The sequence below is a fragment of the Anabas testudineus genome, chromosome 15, assembly GCF_900324465.2.
Source record: "Anabas testudineus chromosome 15, fAnaTes1.2, whole genome shotgun sequence".
Lineage (NCBI taxonomy): Eukaryota > Metazoa > Chordata > Actinopteri > Anabantiformes > Anabantidae > Anabas > Anabas testudineus.
This window is the reverse complement of record NC_046624.1, coordinates 21,579,261-21,606,770: the sequence shown is the minus strand read 5'-3', so window position 1 is coordinate 21,606,770 and position 27,510 is coordinate 21,579,261. Positions and strand designations below refer to the sequence as shown.

The 27,510-nt window shown below is 41.4% G+C and overlaps 1 protein-coding gene across 3 annotated transcripts; it reads right to left on the bottom strand.

The window, feature by feature from the left end:
- Positions 1-710: 710 nt before the first annotated feature.
- si:dkeyp-121d4.3 lies at positions 711-26,935 on the bottom strand. Of its 3 annotated transcripts, none has more exons than XM_026354276.1 (21): positions 25,962-26,935; positions 25,764-25,811; positions 25,055-25,236; positions 24,879-24,921; positions 24,675-24,800; positions 22,268-22,372; positions 21,974-22,192; positions 21,312-21,458; positions 20,665-20,913; positions 19,159-19,377; positions 18,513-18,659; positions 18,171-18,422; positions 17,782-17,961; positions 17,428-17,688; positions 16,808-16,912; positions 16,487-16,624; positions 15,945-16,052; positions 15,537-15,574; positions 12,965-15,398; positions 12,351-12,462; positions 711-3,017 (listed from the first exon to the last, which is right to left on the bottom strand). In XM_026354276.1, exons 1-21 carry the CDS (start codon positions 26,634-26,636, stop codon positions 2,404-2,406), a joined length of 6,402 nt encoding a protein of 2,133 aa, XP_026210061.1. In that variant the 5' UTR covers positions 26,637-26,935; the 3' UTR covers positions 711-2,403. The 3 variants fall into 3 exon arrangements, with proteins under 3 accessions (XP_026210061.1, XP_026210063.1, XP_026210062.1); XM_026354278.1 differs by having other exon boundaries at positions 711-1,562; XM_026354277.1 differs by lacking the exon at positions 711-3,017 and adding an exon at positions 3,148-5,795.
- Positions 26,936-27,510: the final 575 nt, after the last annotated feature.

Here is a 27,510-nt window from a genome sequence, read left to right as displayed (position 1 = left end):
AGGAACAACAAAACGGCAGGGGGGAGGGCGGAAAGAGCAGCAGCAAAGGGGGCCACTACTTTGACAGTGTTGTGGAAAAAAAAAAAAAAAAATGTAATAATATATATATATATATATATATATATATATATATACATACATGTATATATATATGTATATATACATACACACACATATATATACACATATATAGAGAATAGATATATATATATATAATATAGATATATATATACATACATACTAGATGTATATATATGTATATATATATGTATAATTATAGATATATATCTATATATAATATATATATATATATATATATATATATATATATATATATATATATATGTATGTATATATATATACATACATACATATATATACATACACATATATATACATATATATACATACATATATATACACATATACATACATATATATACATACATACATACACATATATACATACATACATACATACACATATATACATACACATACATATATACATACATACATACATATATACATACATACATATATATATATATATACATACATAATAAGACATGACAGATAGAACATATACAGCTACTCACTATACATATACATACATATATATACATACATACATATACATACATATACATACATACATACTATATACATACATATATATATATATATATATACATATATATATATTGCAGTTTTTTTTTTATAAAGCGCTATTTATGCAATAATCCATAAAACCTGTAAACTAGTGCTCAGCCTAGTTCTTGTGAGATTATCAAGAGGATGGGACAACAGGAAAACAGAAAATATATTTGCATATGTTGAAATGCATCTGTTGCACAGAAAGATGGAGGGTCTGGAAGGTCTGGGCCCAGCAGATCATTTTCATGAGTATTTGTGATTTATTTTACTTGACACTTACATGATGATGGATACAGTTTGCTAGAAAGCTAAACTAATAAGGTGTTATTGAGTTTGAGGAGTCTATGATAACTCTTAACACATCACAAAGTTTGCAATATGCAAGCAAAACAATTGAGCCAATGATTCATTTTGTCCACAGAAACCCCCAGCAAAATATGATTACTGGTTATGTTAAATACTGCAATACAAATATTAGATCCTGGCAACTGCATGTTCACTGTCAGTCATGCTCTCTTACCCTCAAAAAACATAAGCATAAATTTTACAATATAGCCTAAATAACAAGACTTGCATGAAAGTGTGGGTGGGTACATTAGCAGTGTTCAGCGGGGGTCTTATGTTTATTAGATGATCCAAGAACACACTCTTCAGTTCAATGGGAAATTGTCTAAAGCTCTGAGTATTACTACGTGTTTTTGCAAACTGTTCTGATAAAAGCAGTTTCCTACAGTGGTGGTAGAGTGGTTGAAAAGCTTTAACAAAAGGACTAACATAAATTTTCTGATTAATATAAATGAATGTGGAGGCTGAAGTGTTGGACCAGAAGAAATGTCTGATGTTTCAACAGTGTTCAGTTCATCTGCTGAGGTTTTGGCCATCCTGAGTTCCATGTGGACCGGAACCTGCAGACAAAACAAAGACTCACCTGTTCGTCTCCAACAGGTACAAAAAAGCTCGGAAACCTCAGTAAAAAAATCTAAATGAACTTGTTTTGAATTAGCAAAAATCAATAACTGATTTAAATATCACAACTGGTGCAGAAGACGTCATCCAGTTTAGAAAAACGTAGGTATCAGTTTAATAGTTAACAACATTCAACAGAATTCTGATAAGAGAATTTGAAAATGGCAAATATGTGGAATCTCATATGATGACTTCTATGTCTTGACTTAAGAGAGTAAAAAAAAAAAAAACACTTTTACAACAGTAAACTGCCTACAATCTATCATGACCAATGGCTAAACGAAACCTAAACGAAACCTAAACGAAACCTACTAAAACCAGAGAAAACATACAGAAGCCTCATGTCATTTCTCACACTTTATTTCAATCACATTTAGCTGCAATAGTCACTGTGCAATATTATAAAAACCTTCCACAAATGCGTTATAACATGAACTAATCCATATTAAACAAAAATTTTGTATTGTACCAGTAACTTTTTCTTCAAAATACCCATAACCACAGGTTATAACATATTGCTGATTGGAAGATAAAAGAGCTGAGATAGTAAAGAAGATCAGTTGTTATTAAATTTAATGTTTAAAGTCTGGCAATTGTTTTTCCATAGATAATTCAATTAATAAAGCGTGAAGTTCCTACTTAGTAAGCTTAAACTACATACACAGCTAGATATTTTATTCACCAAATTTTATTAGTGAAGTTCTTTCAACAATTTAAATTCTGACTACTGTCTAGCTATTGCTAGAAATAAAAGAAAACAACAGAAATAACATACACCTCCTAACTTTTCTCGGTCATGTTCACCTCCGCCTCCCACTTCTCCAGAAAATCTTGAAGGTTCAGATTAAAAATGTCGATGCCTTTCGGTGAGAGATGGACACCATCGGCCCGATAGAGACCTGTATTTGAGCCGCACCGGATGTTGTCGTGGGTCAGCGAGGTGCCCCCCAGCTCAGAGATGATGTTCTGGATTCTGCGATTAACAGTGGTTCGTACCAGATCGACTTCATGGCTATCGGCCGAATGGCGCCACACCCTCCGTGGGAGGATATTGGACCACACAAGGACACAGTGTGGGAAAATACTCCTCATGGAGGTCAGGTCCTTCTTGACGGAGGCTAGTAGGTCGGTGGGGCTGTCCGTGCTCAAATCGTTGCCACCCAGGTGTATGATTAGAACATCTGGATTGGGCCAGGTGACCTTCAGCTGGTGGAGCTGGGGCAGAAGCTGGGACCATGTCATGCCCTGGATGCCCTTCCACCAGATGGCCACCTTGCTGGGGTCCATGCCAAGCTGCATACCTACCTCTGGAGACTTGGCTCGTGACTCAGCCCAGTACACCAGTGAATGTCCACAAATCCAAATGTTCTTTGGCTCACTGCTGACTGGCTTGCCTAAAGAGTTTAAAAGATGACATTTGTAAGACGAAAAGCCTCGAGAACCTTCTGCACTATACAATCTAAAATCATCTCTCACATTCCATAAAGATCTTGCTATTTTGGTTTCTGGACAGTATTTTTGTTGTTTTTATTAAAATAAACTAAGTCTGACTGACCAGCCAGTTGCTCTTTATGCAACAAGCCACAGATTTATACAAAGAACTACTACCGATACCGATTATTACTGTGCAAAATATTTACTAATATTTCTGTTTAGAATCATTGGCTCAATTGTTTTGCTTGCATATTGCAAACTTTGTGATGTGTTAAGAGTTATCATAGACTCCTCAAACTCAATAACACCTTATTAGTTTAGCTTTCTAGCAAACTGTATCCATCATCATGTAAGTGTCAAGTAAAATAAATCACAAATACTCATTAAGTTCTACAGTTTCTTTTGGATGTAGTGATATTCCTAAGACTTACTAATAGCATGAAAAGAAAAAACTAAAGTTTGTGAATTTTTGTAAATAATTAATAACCTCTATGCACCAAATTCCATTAAATTGAATGCTTTCAGTAACATGGAATTTAAGACAACTACGTACATTTTTTAACACTTCTTAGCCTGATAAGTGTAATTAAGAGATCAAAGTGATTACCTACCTTGAACATCAACACAATAAATATTATCCCTCTGAAATTTACAATTAGTTTTTCAATTTTAAACACCCTTAATTATTTTACCTTAAAATCATATTCATAATACAACACTTAAGATCACAGTACAGATTTAAAAAGCAATGGTGAGCTAGCTGTGCTTTGTCTTCCTAGCTAACAATGTGCATACATAATCAATTAATCAATTCTGGCTGGATAACAGCTTTATATAGAAAACATAACATGCAAAAAAGACGAGCAAAATATTTTAAATATGTCAATCATCATGTTTAACTTACATAAGTCGAATTTACAGCTTTGTTTTGCTTCAAAAATTCAATTTTTTAAAATCTTTCTAAAGCTTTTCTAATCTGTCTTTTTTTAAATAGGCTTGTCAACGTCTGAAGTTCCAATATTTCATTGGGAGAAAGAAAATGGAACTAGATTTAAAATAAAGGTTAAGTGGAAACATGCAAGACACTTTATAACGCATTAAATACAAACAGGACTATAAGAAGTCTAATATTGTGTTCTACATTCCTATGCTATAGTTAACTGAATTATTTACTAAAATTCTAAAAGAATGAAGAACTAATGGGTTTTAACAAATTAAATTACACTAAATTTTTTGAAATAATCTTGCATCCCTTTTTTGACAGATTTCCATTGCATTTCCCCCGACTCCATATTGGACCTCACCCTCCTTACTTTAGTCTATACTCAACTGATCTTAACTAGTAGTCTGGTTGTCTATCCTGTGAATAGTCACAGGACTGTGGCATGTGAATGGAAGTTACCTGAGCAGCATACTTTAAGGCAAAGATGAGGCACGATGTGTGACAAACATCTCAGTGGATTTACATGGTCTACAGTCAATTGGGTGATGAGCGGCAAAATTAAAAGATCAGACACAGACACACTGTGTCAATTCAAAGAAAGAACAGCAGAGACAAAGCCTAACTGCATAATCACATCACGCAGTATTTCAGTCATTAATTTGTTAAAATTGTGGCTACTAAGGAAAAAAGTTTTACTAACATTTTGTTAATCTTCAATTCATGTGTATCTAATCTGAGACCCAATTACATTGACTCTACTTGACATTTTTACATCTATTATATCTATTCTGCACTTCAGTTCACTGCCAGAACTCAGTCTGATTCACAAGTGTTAAATCTAATAAGCTAAAAAAAACGTATATACTTGTATACTAATTTGGTCAACTAAAATGTGGCAACAATTATTCCGTAAAGAGGAATAATCTCTCTGACTTTTAAAACTGTCTTATTATTTAGTGTTAGGTATAGGGTTAATCACTTACCGTACTGATGAGACAACCTGTAAGTCATGTTTTAACTTTCTAATGACCTTCTCCAACTGACTCCCAAGTAATCTTAAAAGCTCTCAGCGAGTTTAAGGAAATGACACAGACCTTCAAAATGCCGGATGTCCTAACTCAGTTACTCCACTAACAAGCCTAAAATACATATTGTTTTCTTAGTAGGCTTACTAAAAGAAAGAAAAAAACACAAGCAACAAAACCAAACCAAACCAAACTAGAATTCACTGAAATCGTATTCAAAGATTAAAGCAAAAATAATAAGACATTTAGAAGAACATTTACATTATTAATGACTTGTCGTTGTAACTGGAAGTTCCTTTCCCTATAATAAAAGCTCTCTATGTTAGCTTCTAGAGCTAACAATTTAACAAATTCTAGAAACAAGCTAGTTCAGCTCTTGTAAATTATTTTTGAATACGTATGAATGGTATGGTTTGATTTGGAAAAACAGAATAATTTACTGCTAATAAAATCAATCAACCAACCTATCTACTCTATCAATTCAACCAAATAAAAATAACACCACAAAAACATATTGTTTGGCTTGCATTTTGCTTAGATTACAGGAGCAATCAACAGGGCATCGTTTTGATATGCTTTTGCAATTTCACCACATTTACCACTTTTGTCCAAAGCTGCATTAGTTTCTTTTGTACCGATGATGGGATCAGAACCACTCTTTCACAATTTGAGTTGAATGAATCCTGGGATTGTCATCTTGGAATATGCCTGTACATGTTCCTTCAGTACATTCAGGTAGTCATCTGACCTCATTATGGTGCCATCTGAAACTTAATAATGAGTGCAATAATTATCCAGTGAAAGCTGTCACCTATTTTTCCTCTACACTGTCTCCTAGTGCTGCTCAGTGGGGTTTCTGTACACAGTAAAATGTTATACTTTATACTATATTAGGTCTTAAACCTTAAACACTGTAAAGTGTCTTGAGATTACTTCTGGTGCAATATAAAATTTAATTTAATTGAGTTGAACTTTGCTTTTTTTGGTAAGGCAGTTTATGTCCTTGTTGACGGGAAATTAGAGAAAATGTAAAATTTGCTTGGAACTATAAACAGGATCTTGGAGTATATTTCATTACTGCTTCCAAAACCCATGTCATGTGAAGCATCAAAGAGGTAAAGTCAGAGGCAGACCTGACATAGGGGAAATAAATAAATCTTCCATATTTTGAATGTGTACAATACCACATACACTTTGAATTAATTAGGAAAAATTATTTTTGTAAAGTCACAATTACAACCTCAGAAGCACTCAGGGAGGCTTCTCGATCTTCTAAATGATCTTGATATTCTGTTAAAATATCAGATTTCTGGATATCCAGATCTCACAACATTGAGCAAACATCACTTACCCAGCTCAAAATCAAAAATGCTGTGTAAATTCTGTAAATATTAAAACAAAGACGCACATACAAAAAGAAGAAGAATTTCACGTACTAGCAGAAAACAACCTATGTAAATTTGAGACAAGTGCCAAGACAAGTAAAATCTCAATGTAGAAAGTAAAATACTCATACAGCTTTCATGAACATGGCTTACACTTCTGTTTTACATTATTTAGAAATGTATTTTTGAAGCAACTTGTTTTTACCTTAAAAGCTAACATTCATGTCATTTCACTGGAATTCAAGTTCCAGGAGTCGTGTGAAACTCATAGAAAACTAAAATGATCTGACATGGCCATGCAGTTTTTAGAAATGACGGCCCTATAGCAAAACCACTCTTACAGTGCAACTAGTTTCTGGAAAAAAAAAAACAAACAAAAAAAACTATCTTTGAATACACCTTATGGTTTTATTAGTCTTGAGATTTAGTTAGATTTACTGTAGTACAGGTGACAAAAACGAAAATGTTCACCTCTAGCCCGTTCAAAGTAGACTGCCCTAGACTATTTAAGCCATGTCTGTAAAAGCCATCTAAAACTTAAAGGCCTTCTAAGTCTTTGACCACCTGATGCAGGAAAAATCAAATCAACATAAAGTCTCAAGCACTCAGTTAAGTGCAGAGACTAGAAACTTTTTTGTAGCAGATGATGTTGGCTACATGACTAGTTGACATGATGGAGCTGCTAGCCAACTTTACATAGAAATAAGTAGTAGTACCAAGGTACTAGATACATACATAGTGCTACCCTGTCGTACTACAAACAGTAGTACAGATTGAGCCATTAGTGGGGTTTGTCCTTTATCTTGGTCTTCCTCTTTCAGTGATGTTCCTGGGATTATGTAAACATGGACATGTAGCAGGTTTGATAACTGTATTTTTAATCATTATGTCATTAAACACCAAATCAAATCTGAACTTAGCTGTTCCGTTTTAAGCTAGCTGTACAATGTTTACACTCAGTGGTCACTGTTCAAGTACAACTTCTTAGAGTCTGTTAGTGTGCTGATTTTTTATTTTTTTTTTGCAGAATGCAGTTTTTGGGAGTATCTGCTGCCCTCTACTCAGATTGAGAGTATCCACTGTAATAAATGTCCTTTTTTCTGTAATTTTTCATATAAACTGCTTCTTTGTTTCAAATGGCATGAAGAATATCAGACTTCATAAGTACCCATTGAAAAGCAATGAATGTTTGATGGCATCCAAAGAAATATTCAAAATGTTGCAGTTTTGACAGTCATATTACTCACACTATATATCCGATTTTGTTCAAGAACAGAGATGCAACATTTAGTAAAAGTAAAAGCTAAACAAAAAATGCCTGTAGAAATTGGAAGGTGTACCTATTGAATGACGACTGAGTGTAAGTGTATTTAATCTTGAAATGGTCCAAATACACCTAGCAACACTACTTCGCTACTCCCAAGTACCACTAACTACATGTCTAGGTAACTACTAAGGCTGGGAACCATCACTAAATCATTAAAACTGTGCAGAATGTGTTTATTTTTTTTGCTTGCCCTATACTTTTTATTAACCAAATATTAAAAAGTATAATGTCGATATCAGTATTAAAACTAACGTAACGTACATAACTAATGTAACCAATATAATCCCTATCTGACTATGTAGCACTCTCTTGACTGGGTTGATTTAAAATATAGATAACAGCGGAGTCACAGTTGGAAGAGGAAAAATATGTTACTTTGTGGAGATTGGATTACGGCTGGCTTCTTTTTGGTTGCTGGAATAAACCACTAGGTTTAGCTGTGTGGAGGAACAACCAAATCAACCTGGTGCCAATGCAATGGACCAAATACATCTAGAGAACTATAAAGACAGCTTTGTGGCTGTATCTGTGTAGAGTCTCAGACCGCATCTCTGAAACCGATTATTGTGCCTCTTATGTTTTAATGTTACATATATACTTATCTGAAGTTGGGTGCCCATATTACACTGTCAGATGGTCATGCATCAGTTGACATCAAGTGTTGTGGAATCTCTAATTTTGGGCTCCTACATCCACTAAGTACCCCATCCCACCCACCCTCTCAGGTTAGCTGGCACCACTGGTTTCATGGCTAACATCAGTGTTCATACAGAGGATGACTTATCTTTAAGACTGGTTTTTTTTGGTCTGTGGAAGAAAACAGAACTTAGTTTACTTACCTCAAAGAGGCAACCATAAAACAACAATAGATATTGTTAAGGCTGATTTTTTGTCTGTTTTCACAAGTTGCCCCAGTATGCAGCAGGATTTTAAGCTAGGTTGTTGCTTTTCCAACTGATTCTAGTCTGGCCAACAGGAAGATATCCACAGTTTTAGCTCATGATGGCGCCACGAATGGCTGCCACGGTGTTTTGGTGCGCTCTTCTTTTTGTGCTTTTGTCTCTTAATCTTGTCTCCTGCCACAGCGCTGGTGGCTCCTACTCCAGGGAAGAGCTCATGAACATCAGAGCTACTACCCCTGTGAATTTATTTCCAACTTTTCTGGTTTCTACTTTGGATTTACTTTTGATTCTGTTAAAGGAGGCCCGTAACAAAGTGAGGCGCCGCAAGAGAGGTAAGCGCTCAGGTGTGCTGGTGCGTCTCCGCCGGCGCGGATTACGCACTGCGCTTCCCGGAATATTCCTCTCCAACGTGCGCTCACTTTGCACCAAAAATGACACTGCTGCTGAACAGAAATAGGGACTTTTCCACGTCCTGTGTTCTGTGCTTTACGGAGACTTGGCTGTGTGACCTCATACCGGACTCTGTGCTCCAGCTGAGCGGATTTCAACTTCACAGAGCGGACAGGCACACGGAGCTTTCAGGTAAAACGAAGGGAGGTGGAATCTGCTTTTACATCAACAGCGGCTGGTTCAACGACATCACCGTACTGTCTCAGCACTGTTCCCCTGACCTAGAGGCCTTCATCGTCATCTGCCCAGTGCGGTGGTCTGACCGCACTGGGGCAGTCAGACCACATCACAGTCCACTTGATTCCAGCATACAGGCAGAAATTAAAACTCTGCAAACCTGCTGTGAGGACAACAAAGAAGTGGACCAGTGAGGCTGTGGAGGAACTACGACAGTGTTTGGACTGTACCGACTGGGACGTTTTCAGGTCTGCCACTAACAGTCTGGACGAATACACGGATGCTGTGACGTCATACGTCAACTTCTGTGAGGACAGCATCATTCCATCAAGGACCAGGTTGAGTTACAACAATGACAAACCCTGGTTCACATCCACACTCAGACAGCTGAGGTCAAACAAAGAGGCTGCATTCAGGAGTGGGGACAGAGAAAGCTACAGAGAGGCCAAATACAGATTTAGCAAGGAGGTGAAAAAAGCTAAATCAGCGTACGGTGAGAGAATGCAACAACAACTCTCAGCCAACGACTCTGCCTCTGTCTGGAAAGGGCTTAAGGCCTTCACCAACTACAAGCCCAGAGCCCACCACTCTGAAACGACCTGCGTCTGGCCAACAGCCTGAATGAGTTCTATTGCCGTTTTGACAGACAATGGGACGGACCTGTGACCCCCCACCAGCCACTGAGCAGCAGCAGCCCCTCCACCTCACAGTTTCACACCTCAATGTCACCTCCTCCGCCCTCACCTCTCTATATCAAAGAGAGAGATGTTAACAAGGTATTTAAACGACTGAACCCCCGCAAAGCCGCGGGCCCAGACTCTGTCTCACCCTCCGCCCTAAAGCACTGTGCCGACCAACTGTCGCCTGTGTTCACTGGCATCTTCAACACCTCACTGGAGACCTGCCATGTGCCAGTCTGTTTTAAAACCTCAGCCATAACCCCTATTGCTAAAAAGGCAAAAACCACAGGACTCAACGACTACAGACCCGTTGCCCTGACTTCTGTGGTCATGAAGTCTTTTGAGCGTCTTGTCTTGTCCCACCACAAGGACATTACAGCCCCCCTGCTGGACCCCTTGCAGTTCGCCTACAGGGCCAATAGATCTGTAGACGATGCTGTAAACATGGCTCTCCACTTCCTCCTCCAGCACCTGGACTCCCCAGGATCCTATGCCAGGATACTGTTTGTGGACTTCAGCTCTGCCTTCAACACTATTGTTCCATCTCTGCTCCAAGACAAGCTCTCTCAGCTGAACGTGCCAGACTCACTGTGCAGGTGGATTACAGACTTCCTGACAGACAGACGGCAATTCGTGAGGCTGGGGAAGCATGTCTCAGACTCCCGGACCATCAGCACTGGATCCCCCCAAGGCTGCGTCCTCTCTCCTCTGTTATTCTCCCTATACACAAACAACTGCACATCTGGACACCAGTCTGTCAAACTCCTAAAGTTCGCAGACGACACCACCCTCATTGGCCTCATCTCTGATGGAGATGAGTCAGCCTACAGAAGCGAGATTGACTGTCTGGTGTCATGGTGCAGCTTGAACAACCTGGAGCTCAACGCTCTCCAGACAGTGGAGATGATAGTGGATTTCAGAAGAGACCCAGCCCCCCTCCAGCCTGTCATCCTCTGTAACACCCCAGTCACCTCTGTCGAGTCCTTCCGTTTCCTGGGCACCACGATCACCCAGGAGCTCAAGTGGGAGCAGAACATCAGCTCCCTCACCAAGAAGGCTCAGCAGAGGCTATACTTCTTGCGGCAGCTGAAGAAGTACAACCTCCCAAAGCAGATGCTGACCAACTTCTACAGTGCCATCATCGAATCCATCCTCACCTCCTTCATCACAGTCTGGTTTGCTGCAGCCACTGCCAGGGACAAGGCCAGGCTGCAGAGAATCATACGCTCTGCCGAGAAGGTCATTGGCTGCAGCCTTCCATCACTCCGGGACCTGTACGTCTCCAGGACCCACAGACATGCATCCAGGATTGCAGCTGATCCCTCTCACCCTGGCCATGCACTATTTCAACCTCTCCCCTCTGGCAAGAGACTCCGGTCCATCAGGACCAGGACCTCACGCCACAAGAACAGTTTTCTCCCTGCTGCTGTCAGCCTGCTGAACAGTTCCCCAATTCCCCCCAGATAACCTCTGCACAAATCCCCCCCTCCCAACCGACTGATAATATGTGTATTTACGTTTGTTTGTTTTTCCTGCTATTCTATTCTATGTCTGCACCTAACATCAGGACAAATTCCTAGTGCTGTAAAATGCCCTTTATCGCGCCTGGCAATAAAATGTTTCTGATTCTGATTCTGACAAGATGGCCAATGAGAAGGGAGTGGGAAAGGGGCCTTAACAGCACAAGAGCTTAAACGAGCCTTGTCAGTCTCAAGAACACAGGAGCTATTGCATAAAGAGGGATTATAACACGTATTTCCTAAATCATATAATCTTGTTTTAATGGAACACCAGAATATAATATAAACTCTAAATAAAACATAACATGGACACTTTATTGATGCACACGTTGGGGCTACTTGAAAAGCACAGCTGCTGAATTTAAATTAGTTCCTACCTTGTGGGAAATTATGCTGAGAACACACGTACAATGACAAAGATAAAAAAAGTTAACAATGACACAACAGGGCTAATTAGGCTTTGCTAATCAAAACTTCTATATGTTGTTGTTAACAAGTTATTTTCTTAACATTTCTGCATCTGTCTTTTGAGAGGCTTATCAAGCATCTCTGAGCTTCTCAAAGCCTAGATTGTACCTCTCTAGGTAAAAAGAAAAAAAACAAAAAACAAAAAAAACACTTGCATTTAGCCCCGACAGTAATACTAAAAGGCATGCAGCTGTAAATGTTAACTTAATTTTATATATATATATATATATATATATATCTATATATATCTATATATATATATATATATATATATATCTATATACACACACACACACAGCCAACACCGAAAACATAAACTAAACTCAACGTTAAACTCACAAATCCCTGTAATTCCAAGAATGAGAGTTAAGTTTAATGTATATTAATATGTATATTAATTTAACAAAATATGATACCTGTGAAGATCATTGTTCCATCTTTGTTCTTCTCTCCTTGTTTCTTGCGGGCTAGCATCTCTTGAAACTGCTGCTCCCTCTTCTCCAAAATTCTCTGGTTATACAAATCCAGCTGCAACGTAGACACACAGTGTTGAAAACTCAGTCGAAACATTGCACTTGGTGATCCTTTCTAAAGAATCTACTTTATCTACGGCCTGGTGGCTCAGTGGGTAGATCATCTGCTTTGAATTCAGAAGGTTGTACCAGGTGTGTCCTTGAGCGAGACACTCCACGCTAGCTCCCCGGGCGCTGTATGTAGCTGCCCACTGCTCCCCCAGGGGATGGGTTAAATGCAGAGGACAAATTTCATTGTAACATGTAAATGTGACATATGACGATTAAAGGCTTTCTTCTAAATGCTTCAAGGACAAGTATAATTTGACATTATGTTGCAGGAACTGTACTCCAGCAGTAGACAACAGCTCTTGAAAAGCGTGTCAAAAAACAGTAAACCTGTGTTTAGCCCTCCCTTTTAGCTGGCTAAATTCTTTAGTACATCTTACAGTACTTGGTTACTTATACTTTGCAAAAGCAAAATATCCAAGTATATTAGAACTCAGTGCTAAACATACCTTCTCCTTCTGCTTCATCTTTATGTCCTCATCTGTCGCTACTGAGGTCTGAGGACTGGAGGCCGAGGGAGATTCTGTGGGTAGGCTGAACTGGACTGATTTGACTGGTTTTGCTGACGGCTGCACAGCCAGAGATTTCACCGTCTCTATGACCTTGAGGCATCTGGCCACCGTTGTGGAGATTGCCATTTGGTCAACACTTGCAGGACTTGATGTTACTAGTGTTGAAGATTGTGGTGTTGGGGTCATTGCAGTGGTAGTTAAAGGCTGCAAAGAGCTGGAGTTAGGTGTTGGAGTTGTAGGAGACTGGCCAATAAAAGGTAATACTGAAGAACTGGAGGGTGGAGTGAAAGGGGTCTGCCCAAGAAGGCGCTGGGGTGGGGGTCCAGGAGGAGGTCCAGGAGGAGACTGTCCAGGATGTCGTGGAGGAGGTCCAGGCGGAGGTCCTGGGGGACCACATCTTTGGGTGGGTTGACCAGGTGCCGGAGTGCCCGTGTTGGGAATTGTGGAGCTCTGTGCTGAGGGAATCTGGGTGGTGACTCCAAGCGGCCAGTTGACTGGAGGAGGAGGAGGGTGTTGGTAGTGAGCAGGTGGAGGACCAGGAGGAGGTTTTGGGGGAGGAGTAGTGGAGGGGGTACTTGCCAATGTCTTAGTAAGACTCTGTAGCTGTTGTGCCTTCTTTAGTGCCTCTAGCTCCTGCTGATCTAGGAATCCATCATAATGTGAAATAGCTTTATGTCTACTGAGTGGCTCCAAACTGGAGGACCTGGCCGGGGAAGGGGAATGGCTGTGGTCTGATTCTACTGAACCGGTTCTGCTTGTTTGCAGTTCTTCTGGCGGGGATGACAAACTCTCTCTTTCTGTAGAGACGGATTTTGCACTATAGATATTCTCCTGGGCTCGACTCGTCAGTTTGGACACATCTCCTGTACTCAGCTTCAGGCCAATTGTACGGAGTAGACTCTGGATCTTGTCATAGGGTTCTGTTGTGCTCTTTGGCTCATCGCTTGATCTCTCCACTGAGAACCTTTTAGGGCTTAGTTGTTTCTTTTCCCCTTCTAAAGCTCGACTGCTGCTGGGTTGCTCTTGAGCCAATCCCACAATCCGAGAGAAGCCCCTACCATCTTGAAGAGCCCGTTCATGAGGCAGAAGGTCATCATTAACTGGTTCTGATTTTTTTTCAGCATCCACCTTCTTATTAAGCATGTCAAGAAAACGGTCCAGAGGTGGTTTCTCAGCTGTAGGTGACTGACGTGGTGTTGTGTTCTTCAGTTTGGGAGAAGGGCTTCTAGGAGGTGATTCTGTGGGAGAAGGGGGTCTAAAAGGGAGTTGGGAAGAACGTGTCAAGGGAGGTTGGGTGGAGGCAGGAATTTGGCCTGACTGTGAAGAAGGTGAAGGACCAAGAGGTTCAGGAGACTGACTACGTTTTACAGGTCGATATAGATCATTATAAGGTCGGTTCCCATATGCTGGGTCATAGTAGCGATCGTCATAGGATTCATCGTAAACATCATAGCGATCAGTGTAACGGCAGGCAGAAGATGGGCCACCATAGGGAGGTTCACCACAGAGATGACTTTCATATGGGCGCTCCCCATAAGGACGGTCAATGTAATCTGGGTAGGGACGACTGGCATATGGATCACCGTAGCGATCACCATAATGCCGATCTTGGTATGCACTGTATGGGCGGTCATAATAAGGATCATCATACGGCAGAGGAGGACGGTGATGGTACTCGGGTCCCTCAGGTCGTTTTTTTAGGATGGATCGCACTGGTTTATACTCCGTTAGTGGGACTGCAATTCTGCCATGATCATAGTCTATGCAGGTCCTCTGTCCAGGGTCCAGTCCTCTGGGATCTATGTCCACCAGTGACTTTTTGTAAGCAATCATCTCGTTCAGCTCCTCAAGTTCTCGTTTCTTCCTTGCAAGCTCATCATCCATTATTCCTCCTCGTCTAGGAGGAGGGCTGAAGTCCCTTCTTCTCTTGAGACTTTCTTCTCGGTCTCTGCTGATTCTGCTCCTCTTCTTGCTGGTCCTCTCCTTGCTCCTTTCCCTGCTCCTGCTGTGGCTCCTGCTAGGGCTCTTACTTCGGCTTCGACTCTGACTCCTACTGCGGCTCTTAGTACGGCTTCTGGTGCATCTGTACGACCGCTCTTGGCTTCGGCGTTGCTTGTACCTGCTGCTTTTGCGTTCTCTCTCAATGCTGATGCTTCGTCTTTTTTTGATAATACGCCCAAACTGGTCTCTGGGGGGACTTCTGCTCCTGCTTCGACTCCTGCTCCTACTTCTGCTCTTACTTCTGCTCCTGCTGCGTCCATAACTATGCCGAGGAGCACCATAATCCCTTCTGCTGATACTGGTCTTGCTGTCCTGCGCTCTAAGATTTTTCACCACTGCTCTCAGCTTGTCTGTCTCTGGCCTTTTCTTCCTATGATGTAAAATATGTCACAAAAATTTGCATTTCTATACACCATGTATAGATGATTTATATACATAAATAGGCGAATGTTTAGATGATGTGGGAACTTTCTAGAAAAACCCATTAGGACATTAATTCCTAACTCACTCTGTGTCTTCTGAAGGCTTTGCCAGCTTGATGGTCATCTACAAAAGAGATAATTAAGAATAATTGGTTCTACCAACATCTTGTGACAAAAATATTATTTGTTAAATGCACACAGAACTGGCAAAATAATCTTAACACTATAAAAGAAAAGCACAGCTTTAACTTAGACCCTCAAATCTTTCTGTAATAAATCGTATTGTCTATTGAATTGTGAAAGTGAAAACTCTTAAAATAGTAAAACAGTCCAAGAAAATTACTTCTAAGAATAATTTATGCTATGTGTGACTTCTGTACTGTGTTCTATGTATGAAAACCTGGGGGACTGTAAACTGAATTAGCAACAGTAACACAACATTTATCTCTTTGTTTCTTTTAACACTAAAATGGTATATTTACAGTTGTCCGTACCTTTCCTTTATTTGCCCCGACACCTCCTAGTTTCCGAACAGGGAGGAAAACACTCTCAGTGTAACGTTTAATTCTGATGGCCTGGTTCCCCCCATCTGCTGTTTCATGCTTAAAGAAATAATAATAAGATTGTAGAGAACATCATGTCCTACATCCTGCACTAGAGCAGTTAGAAGAAAAATAACAGTATTAACAATGATTATTGATCTTTGATATGTTAGCCTATGATTAACAAGAAAAAATACATATTGACATTTGTACAAAATGTTAAACATTAAATTTAACCATATGTAAAGGAATATAATCCAACCTTAAGCTCGGATAACTTCCATGACACAAGTACAACTAAAAAACGGGATGGAAAAAAAAATTTCAAATTACCAGCTAAACTGTAAATCTTCCTCGCCTGTGACCACAAGCTTATGACGCAGTGATTAACAATTTCTTAAGGGTTATAATGAGTTGGCCTATTCACTTCTTGTTGCCCGCTGCCGAAAAGGACAAAACAACTGACGGAGAGAATAAGAACTCAGAGGACTCACTGGGACTACGCTGAACTCAACCTTCTCGTTTAGCTCCAGCTTCTTCTTCTCAATAACCTCTGACATGGGGAAGTAGAGCTGGGGGTTCTGAGAGCACTTGATGAGCCCGGAGTCCTCTGAGAACTCAATCACGATGCCCTGGTTAGAAGAACATCATATTAAACATATCCCAGGGTTTGGTTCTGGTTTGTTTTCTTCAGTCAAAATGTACTTTTTTTTACTACTAAATAACTACTAATTAAATTTACTACTGTGACACAGAAAATATAAACCAAAATCAGTGAGGAGCTCCAAGTTCTAAAATTTTGGAATTAGTCTTACGTGTCGCCGCTGTTCTGTAGACTCTTCGAAGGAGTCAGGCATAATTTCCACAAACGTCGCTCGTTCCTCTTTCGTCTCCCGGTGGGTGGCGATGTTGAACCGAACCTTCGAAGACGAATTCAGGATAAGTATTAACGAAAAAGTCCTTATTCGTTAAGGTTATAAAGTTCAGTTAAAACTGTTAAACTGGATAATTGTTCTAATTTACTCCAAAAACAACTATGGTACAGATGAGGAAGGTATATCGGGTTCTAGATTCACAGAGATCATGGTCAGTAGACACAATATAAATGAGATTTTCTGACAATAGCAACATACATTTGTTATGACTCCATAAAGAGGCTGTTCAGTTGAGCTAAAAGTGATGTTGACATTATAAAAACACAGGATGATCCTGACCACAGTTTGGAGCCACAGCAAGGGGCCTTTCAGTTTTTGGCTTTAAAGAAAGTAAGAAGTTGTTGTTACAGGTTAATGTGAATAGAATATAATAGTTTTCAAATTGAAGCTACAATGCAGTAACCAGACTTCCCCATGTGGGACAGATCTTTTTAAGGGATTATCCATTTTGTAATTAGTTTCATATTTAATCTTACAGTGAGCTGAAACCCTCCTCTCACCTTGTCTCCGTCCAGCATAGTGGCTGTGGTGAGAAGATCTTTGGGACCAAAGGAAAGTTGTTTCTGTTGACCATCGATGGTCATCACAAGTCGACCCATCTCTGCAGATGCAGCTGCAGGACACTCATTCTTCTTTACCTCCTCCTCATGCTGCTTCTCCTTCTTCATGTCCAAATTTTCCTCCTGTTCTCCGTCCTTGTTATATTTAGCTTCTGCCACTTGCTTCTCATCTTCCTCTGTTTTTTCCACTTTAATTTTAACCTGCAAATATATAGATATCAAATGTTTATTACATACACTTGCACTTAATTTCCAGGATGTTTTATTAGCTTTATTTATTTTATTTTTTTTTACCTGTCTAAAAAGCACCTGTCCATCCCGAGCAGTACCTCCTCGTTGCGCCTCCTCTAGCTCCTTCTTGATCTCTTTACGTGGATGTTTGGAAATGGCTCTAAGGACGGTGCCTTCGAATCTCTCCTTACTGAAGTCATCCAGCGAGTTAGGGTCTCTTAATGTGAAGCCAAGCGGGGTCCACTGCAGAAGACACGAAAACAGCACAAAGTGAAGCGGCTGATGCCCGCTGCTGTCCAGCTGAGGGTTGATTTAACTTGAATCATAGTAGTTTTGTTACGACAAACTAAAAATAAAACATTTAACAAGGACAAATTTGAAAACTGGTTTTGAGTCAGGACTTGGTTATTTTAACCTTCAACACGATTTGCTGTACGTCGTTCATTTCCCACCTTGTCCTTTGCAGCTGCCAATGCTGCCGCCACTTCCTCCTTCTTCTTTCTCTCAGCCTCTTTCTCCTCCTCTTCTTTCCTCTTCCTCTCTTCCTCCTCCTTTTGTTTCCTCTCCTCCTCTTCCCGCTTCCTCTCCTCCTCTTCCCGCTTCTTCTTCTTCTCCTCCTCCTCACGTTTTTTCTGCTCCTCCAGGATTTTGTCCTCAACCCGTCTCGTCCTCCTTAGCCTGATCGCTCTCTTCTGCCCTTTCACCTGCAGAGACGGAGAAGCAACATGAGGGTAAGAAACTCACTTAATTTTCTGTTCCTTGTTGTTCTGTCAGCAGGTCTTTGTCAGACTCACCACGGTGGATGTGAACTCCACCTCTTTATGGATGTCTTCAGAGTTGAACTCTGTGTCACTAAAGTTCTCACAGGTGTCAAAGGGAAGCTCCCCCTGCTGCTCCGAGTTCACAATGCCTTCTTTAGAACCCAGAAAGGTGATGATGCCCTGAAAGACAGTCACACCTGAGGAGCTCAAACCAGAGGATGATTAAGAGTTAAAGTAAAGTCTTTAAGTGACCTACGATGGTCACTAGTAAAAGCAGCACATCCTGAATCACAAAGATGGGAGGAGACAGCAGTTGCTGCTGCAACTCACATCTGCACAGACAAACCTCATAAGAAACTACCTCTATTGAAACATGACATTCTGGTACTGCACTAACAGACAAACATCCACAAATGAAGAAAGGGAAAAACCAAAACTAAACTGTAAAAAAAAAAAATGTTCTCAAAGCGACAACAGCAAAAAGTAATTAATAATTTTAATAATAAAGAAATAAGAGCAAAGAAACTGTAACTGATCATTAAAAATTCTGCTGACTTGTCCGATTTACTAGATCCAATCACTGACAAACAGCAGACAGATCAAAAACATGCAAATTCACAGAAATGGTGCGTTTATGCAGAGCTGAAGCTGGTTTAATGAGAGGCCGTCAGTGAATTACCATCTCTCTGATCTCCTTGGTGTAGCTGAAGGTGAAGGGGATTTTGGGTTTGATGTTGGCCGCTCTCCTCTTCCTTGTAGTCCTGTCGATCAGCAGGTTGATCAACACGTGATCGTTCTTCAGCAGTGTCACGCCGCAGTCCCGGTGGTCGAACGTCACGTTGGTCCTGACTGGGCCGATGTTGGCGTGGATCTGACCCGGGTAACCTGGTAAGGTGGGCTGGAGACGGCAAGGGAGAAAGAACCGGGACAGGAGATCAGAGACCAAGTCTTTTTAACCTGTTTAACTCGTCACAGTCAGATAATAAATGGATTCAAAACAGATTTAAATCACACCAGTTCACACCAGACACTTCAACTTTTCCTAAATAATAATAATAATAATAACCCAGCTAGGGCTGAAAAGACACTGATGTCATCGATTACACTGATGAAGTAAAGTCGTTGATTTGCATGAAAATGTGTCGAAGCATCACAGTCTGCTCCTTATGGCATTACGGCATGATGAAAATGAAAATTATTCTTCATCCTAAAAAGTTATAGACCTATAAAAAGTACTGTTAGAACTTCTTTAAACACATTTTAACACGGCGCTTTGTGCTTTGACCAAACGTTATCACAGCAGCACAGCGTCAGTGTTTATCACAGTGATGGTTTTGATGGTTGGAGCCGTTGTTGCGTATTTATCTCATATCTCACTAGAAGTCCCTAGAGCTGATGCTAGAGCATTAATTACCTTGTCTATGAGCATACAGGCCTAGAAAACAAAACACTGCTGTGATAAACCTACGAGAGCGTTTATGATTAGAACCATGTGAGCATTAGTGTTGACAGCCTCTTATTGTTCAAGGACAGTACAGAGTGTTGATCACCTGCGTTTCTGAAATGGTCAGAACCAAAAAGGCTGCACCTTAAATATGACCCCACCCAGCAGAACAGAAAAAATTAGGCCACTTTTGTAATGAATAGCATCAAAAGGTGAATGTGCAGCTTTAAAATAAGAGGTAAATGCAGTAGCTTTTCTGACAGATGTTATGATTATTAATAATGCATAAGTTAGCAAACAATTAATCAACTAGTAAAAAATAAAAATGAATTGGTGAATAAATAATGTTAGTTTAAGTCTTTAACCAACTACAAATCAGAGTATAAGTAAGAAAGATGTTTGCTGAACGTCCTCCACAGTTCAACTAGTGTTAAAATAAATACAATTTAATCATATTGACAGTGCAACAGGGCAACAGTGAAGAAAACTGTGGACCTGATGCAGCTTTATTTGCAGCCTTTTACTTCTTCATCTGCAGGTGTACGTTGTGCTTATTTAACCATGTTTGATGAACTGCTCATACTAGACACGGCGAGGGAGACACCCCTAGATTGTTGTTGTCCATTTTGTGATCTTTTATGATACCAAAGCTCTAAATTTAGCTTCTATCATAAAGACATTGATCTCTGATATTCAGCTCTAACGATATTACAACAATAAGCAAGTTAACCCATTACTCACAGTGGGTTCGATGATGGGCTGGCTCACAATACCCTCATAAAGCTCTGAGTCCAGCATCATGTTGGGTGGTATCTCCACCTTGGACTTCCCTCTGAACAGCTTGGATGAGGAGTTTTCCCCGCCGACGCCGTTGGTGGCTGTCTCAACCCCGGCCTCCTCAGCAGCGGCAGCTGCAGTGGCGGTGCACAGCGTCAGGAGAAGCGGCTCCTTAACCCGGCAGATCCTGATGGCCCGCTTCCCCATCCTCAGCTGACCAAGAACAAAATAAAGAAATGCTGAACAAGCATCTTGCTAGAGTTCAGTAGAATTAGGGAAAATTGTAACCAAACAGTTTGGTGTTGAACAATTTCATGACACTCAGACTGGTGGTGGAATTACAGAATAAAGCTAACAGATGCCAAACAGATGCTCACTTGTTTCTGTATCATCTGTACAAAATAATGCTGCACCTTTTAGACAGAGTCTTTTTGATCGACTTTGGCTTTTGGGAGTTACTGAATAAACTAAACTGGATAAAAATCTAGTGGCATTTTAAACAAAACAGGTAACTTTACATTTCTTGTATCTGGTTGAGAAATGGATGAAAATATTTCTTAGCTAATCCTAAGAAACCAGTAAAATGCTTTTGAAGATGATAAAAACCTCACCGTGACTACAGTAAATTCAACCTCCTCGTTGATGTCCTCGGTGGTGAACTCAACGTCGCTGAAGTTCTCTTTGATGTCGAAGGGAAGCTCGCCATGTTCGTCAGACTTGATGATGCCTTCGTTGTCAATTAGGCTGATGACGACACCCTGCACACATCCAGAACAAATATGGAGTGTAAGATTTTTGGGGATTTTGTTTCTATCAGCTACCCCATCCTCACACACATTCTGTTACATCTGTATCATTAAAAATTAATTAGCTTGATTTATTTTGGCCAAAGCTTGTGACTGTCCTGAAGCTGCATCTTAATAAATACAGTTCTAATGAGCATCTTTTCTGTGGAGAGTGTATTTGCTGGTTTTCTTCCTTATATCGTTCTGTCAAACACTGTATTTTTTTATGAACTCTGCGTCTTTAAGTTAAAAAGACGTCTCGTTAAGCTGCTAACCAGTCAGGAGCGCTGCTACATATGTTTGGTGAGGCAGCAGAGTTAGAGTCTTGACTTGTCAAACTGCTCTAACTTCTAGTCATAAAAGTAGGAACGAAAATGTTCCACTACAAATGATATTCAAAATGACATTCTAAATAGACCCTGGTTGGTGAGGTTGTGTGTTAGTATTTGACATCAGCAGGGGGGCAGTGATCAGACAGCAGCCCTGACCTTCTCTCTGGTCTCCTTGGTGTGGCTAAAGGTTGCAGGGATTTTGGGTCTGATGTTGGTGGCTCTCCTCTTTTCGCTGACAATGTCGGTCAGCAGGTTGATGAGCACCTGGTCATTCCTCAGCAGTGTCACCGTGCTGTCCTTCCTCTCAAATGTCAGGTTGGTCCTCAGCGGCCCGATGGTAACGTGGACCTGACCCGGATACTGACGCTCGCCGGGCTGCAACGGAACCAACTGAATTAATGGAAGAAAGAAAATGGAAGAGATGCTACAGCAGATAAAGCATAAACTGACCTGAGGCTCGGTGATGGGCTGACTGACCACAGCTTCATAGATATCTGTGTCCACGTTCTCGGTTCCACCTGGAGCCACTTTCACATCTGTCGCGATCGGACTGTTCTATGTAGAAAGATAAACAATGGCAACATGAAACTCTAACGGAAACACAAAGGCGGCTTTTATGGAGAAAATGAACCAATCTAATCCAACAGGAAAAACGTTTTATACAAACAGGAGAAGAAGATTTTAAAACGCACTGAAACGGGTGAAAATATTCTCTCGAATCATTATGATTTCCAACATTACAGCCGAGTGTCTACAGTACAAACTAGATGGACGTGTAGCAAAAAGACAGACAGTGAAATATCTGCAAACACATTTCAAATTAACATACAACATGAAGCACTAAACTAAAGGGTCTCTGCCCTGTTTATGTTGCACCAGACCACAACAAGACCATCTCGAGACACATACAGTCAGTTAAGACCGTACAAAATGATATAGAAAACCCAACAACCCCACTGAGCAGCACCAGGAGACACCTCCAACAGAACCGGGTTGTTCTTATTTTCCTCTTAATGATGTATAATATACAGTTGCAAGAAAAAGTATGTGAACCCTTTGGGATTACGTGGAGGTCTGCATGAATTGGTCATAAAATGTGCTCCGATCTTCATCTAACTCACAACAATACAAAAACACAGTCTGCTGAAAATAATAGTACACAAACATTATATGTTTTCATGTTTTTATTGAACATAACATGTAAACATTCACAGTGCAGGGTGGAAAAAGTATGTGAACCCCTAGCCTAATGACTTCTCCAAGAGCTAATTGGAGCCAGGAGTGAGCCAACCTTGAGTCCAATCAGTGTGATGATATTGGATGTGTTGCTGAAAACTGTCCTGCCCTATAAAAACACACACACCAGTCTTGGGTTTACTGTTGCAGCACTGTTGCTACTCTCCCTAGGCGTGGTCGTCCTGTAAAGATGACTGCAAGAGCACAGCACAGAATGCTGAATGAGGTAAAGAAGCATCCTAGAGTGTCAGCTAAAGACCGACAGAAATCTCTGGCACATGCTAACATTTTTGTTGACACATCTACAATAAGGAAAACATCAAACAAGAATGGAGTACATGGGAGGACACCCAAAGGAAGCCATTGCTGTCCAAAAAAAATATTGCAGCATGTTTGAAGTTTGCAAAAGAGCACCTGGATGTTCCACAGCACTACTGGCAAAATATTCTGTGGACAAAACTGAGTTGTTTGGAAAAAACACACAACACTATGTGTGGAGAAAAAAAGGCACAGCACACCAACATCAAAACCTCATCCCCACTGTAAAACATGGAGGAGGGAACATCATGGTTTGGGGCTGCTTTGCTGCCTCAGGGCCTGGACGGATTGTTGTCATTGATGGAAAAATGAAATCCAGAGTTTATCAAGACATTTTGCAGGAAAACGTAAGACTACCTGTCACCAACTGAAGCTCCACAGAGGATGGGTGATGCAACAGGACAATGAATGAATGAAAATGTTTCTGATTCTGATTCTGATTCTGATGACCCAAAGCATACAAGTAATTCAACAGAAGAATGGCTTCAAGAGAACAAAATACACCTTCAGTAGTGGCCCAGTCAGAGTCCTGAACTCAATCCGATTGAAGTGCTGTGGCATGAACTTAAGAGAGCCATTCACACCAGACATCCCAAGAATATTAATACACTGAAACTGTTTTGTGAAGAGGAGTGGTCCAAAATTACTCCAGATCGTTGTCTGATCTGCAACTACAGGAAACGTTTGGTCGAGGTTATTTCTGCCAAAGAAGGGTCAACTAGTTATTAAGTCCAAAGGTTCACATACTTTTTCCACCCTGCATTGTGAATGTTTACATGTTATGTTCAATAAAAACATGAAAACATATAATGTTTGTGTACTATTATTTTCAGCAGACTGTGTTTTTGTATTGTTGTGAGTTAGAAGAAGATCGGAGCACATTTTATGACCAATTCATGCAAAACTCCACGTAATCCCAAAGGGTTCACATAGTTTTTCTTGCAACTGGTTCTAGCTTTACGAAGGCTTTTTTTTTTTTTAAACACGGGTGATTAAAACTGTGAGAGTTTATTTACAGTTTGAATAAAGTCAGTGGAGCCTAGAAGTGAATTTAATCTTTTATCTGCACTAAGAACTAAATCAGATAGAAAGTCTGAAAATTCAGTTAAAAGCTCAGAGTAAGGGACAGGAGGACGGGACATAATAACAAACTGAACCAAACGATGGTTGTTGATGTCAGAAATGAACTTGTTTATTGGACAAAAAGGATACGTCCTAAAAGATGAACATGTTTCTTATCAATCCTCATCTTTTCATCTTCTTGTGTTTTTGCAGAGTGACAATAATAAAAATGGCACCCTACCTTCTCCTTGCAGGCTGTGAAGTGAACTCTGACCCCAGGCGTCATGGCTTTGGGGTTCCCGAAGAAGGCATCGAAGCTGAAAGTAAACTTCTCCAGATCTTCTCTCTCGATGTAGCCAAACGTCGGCTGTGAACCACACACAGAACATCACTAAATGTTCAGGAAGGTCTCAGGAAAGTCAGAGAAGCTGAGACAGCGTCTTACCCCGATGAACGAGATGATCCCGGTCGACCTGCCCGGAGGAGGCCTGAAGACACAAACAAACAATCTGTTGTCAACAAGAAACACCACAGAAGAAGACAACGGCCTCCTGCTGACAGAAATATGACGGACGACGTGATGCATCAGTCTCCTCCAGCTCTCCATCTCCAAACACTCACTTATCAAACGAGCGTTTTCCCAGCAGGCCCAGAGCTTTGGAGATCCTGTTGGGCTCAGGTTTTGGTTTTGGTGCAGCGATGGGCTCAGCAGCAGGTGTTTTGGTGGCAGTCGGCTCCTCTGACAAGTTTTTAGTCTCAGCTGGAGACGACTCAGTGGGCGGAGCAGAAATCAACGCTTTGATCTGGAAAATAACGACAGGATAAAATGAGATGTGCACCCGTTTTAAACCCAGATCTGATCCTTCTGATTCTACAGACCCGAACCACAAGAAGCCACCGGCTGCGATACCTAGACGGACACATTTAAAGCTCGGAGACGACAGCAAGAACTGCAAGAGCGTCTTGTTAAACTTCACGGCTGCAAAAGCTCGGCTTGGTCAGTAAAGTCTCCGTTTTCAGATTTACAAAAACACGTTAAACTTGAAGAGACTGGATCACAGGAGCTCCTGATTAAGGCTGTCATTGTTTACGGGGGCTGAAGGATGTGAAAACCACCACAGCTCCACTAGAGACTGAAATCCAACAGGTTCCACTCCCCAGCAGTGTTGGACGAGCAACACAAAGTTATGGGTTCTGATTATTCTGTGACATTATACATGATACTGAGGTGATTCAGTGAACAGGTTACCATGGAAATAAGTAAATAATTAATTATTAACAACTCATCGTTTGTCAGGTAACATATCAAACCTTTGTTTCAGGTACTCACCCACTCGGGCTGATCCGGGGGCGGATTCGGCATCGGTTCCTCTACAGGCTGAAAACACACAGGCGCAGAACTTTGCGTTATTCCAGGAACCCAACAAAAGTCCAGTTCTGAATCAGCTCAGAACTGGACTCAACACCCCACTAGAAAAATCCCCAATTTAAAGCTTCGGCGAAAGACGAACACAAAGGTCCAGCTCACCTCTCCGGTCCAGCCGGGAGGGGGAAAGGTAGGGAACCCGAACTGTGGGACGACGCCTGGAGGAGGGATAGGAGGTCCAAAGGCTGCAGAGTCCGGAGGAGGAATCCCCACGGGTGGGGGCATGCCTGGCGGGGCTCCAGGTAATACAGGTCCGGGAGGACCAGGCTCGGGCACCCACGGATTTGCTGGACCTTCAGGACCCAAGCCCGGATGTCCCCAACCCGGATGGGGATAAGGCTTGTCAGGTCCCCAGTCCTCAGGATGTGGGGGTCTCCAGTCGTCGGGGTAAGGGGGTCTCCAGTCGTCGGGGTGAGGGGGTCTCCAATTAGGGTGAGGGGGTCTCCAGTCGTCGGGGTGCCGACCCCAGTCTTCTGGAGGAGGCCGCCAGTCGTCAGGATGAGGCCCCCATTCCGGCGGCGGAGGTCCTCTCGGTCCCCAGTCGGGAGGCGGAGGTCCTCTCGGTCCCCAACCACCAGGCGGAGGGGGGCCCCATCCTCCCGGGGGCGGAGGGCCCCATTCCTCGGACGGTAAAGGCCATCCGCCAGGAGGTGGAGGGCCCCAGCCTCCAGGTGGAGGTGGACCCCAGCCCGGTGGACCCATGTCAAATGGAGGTCCGTCTTCACCGAGCGGTCCCATAGGTTTTCGGCCCCGCGTCGGACCTCCTCCTCGCCCCATTCTCTCCCCGGGCTACAGAGACTCAAACCCGGCCAGAATCGGCTGAGTTACCGCGAGGGCTGGGAGCCAACTGGCTACACCGAGTTAGCTACCGAGCTAACTGCTAACCAAGAAAACAGTCCGAGTTTAGTGAAACACATCGGGTAACTCGAGAGATGTTTCTTACAGTCGTGTAACTCCACAAACAGTCGGAGAACTGTTATAAATTCAGACAATTTGACAGCAAATTAACTGTTTAATGCTGAAATCGGACCAGGCACCGTCCGACGTGTTGCTACGTTGCTCTTCTTCAGAGCTTCCTGGCGGCCGAGCAGCGACTCTTTACCGCCCCCAACAGGCGGAGGAGGGAACTGTCAGTACTACTGCACTCAAAGTATTTATCCTGTACTGGTACTTTTACTTAAGTACCAACATCCAGACCGGGTCTGAGTGACGTTTTACAAAAAAGTGAAAAAGAGTAAAGAGCTGTTAATGAATGATTCATTAGTTCGCAGTTCCTGATTTACTCCGAACCTTAGAGAAGAGACGTTGATGATTATTTCATGTTTACTTCGCAATTTCATTGTACTGTTGTACCAAGTGTGACTGTACAATGACAATAAAGCTTCATCTTATCACTTAACATTTTGAGCACCGTCAAGTAAATAATGAGTTTTACAACAGACAGTGGCAGTAAAAAGTATGTGAAGCATGTGAACAACTGATCTGCTCTCTGTTGGGTTGAGGTCTGGACTTTTTTTGTGTCTCTGAAGTCATTCTGTAGTAGATGTACTTTCAAGTTTAGGGGTCATTGTCCTGCAGTATCATCAGCTTCTTCTGAGCTTCACTGAGCCTGACAGCATCCTGTAGGGTATTATCCTTCCTAACTGTGGGA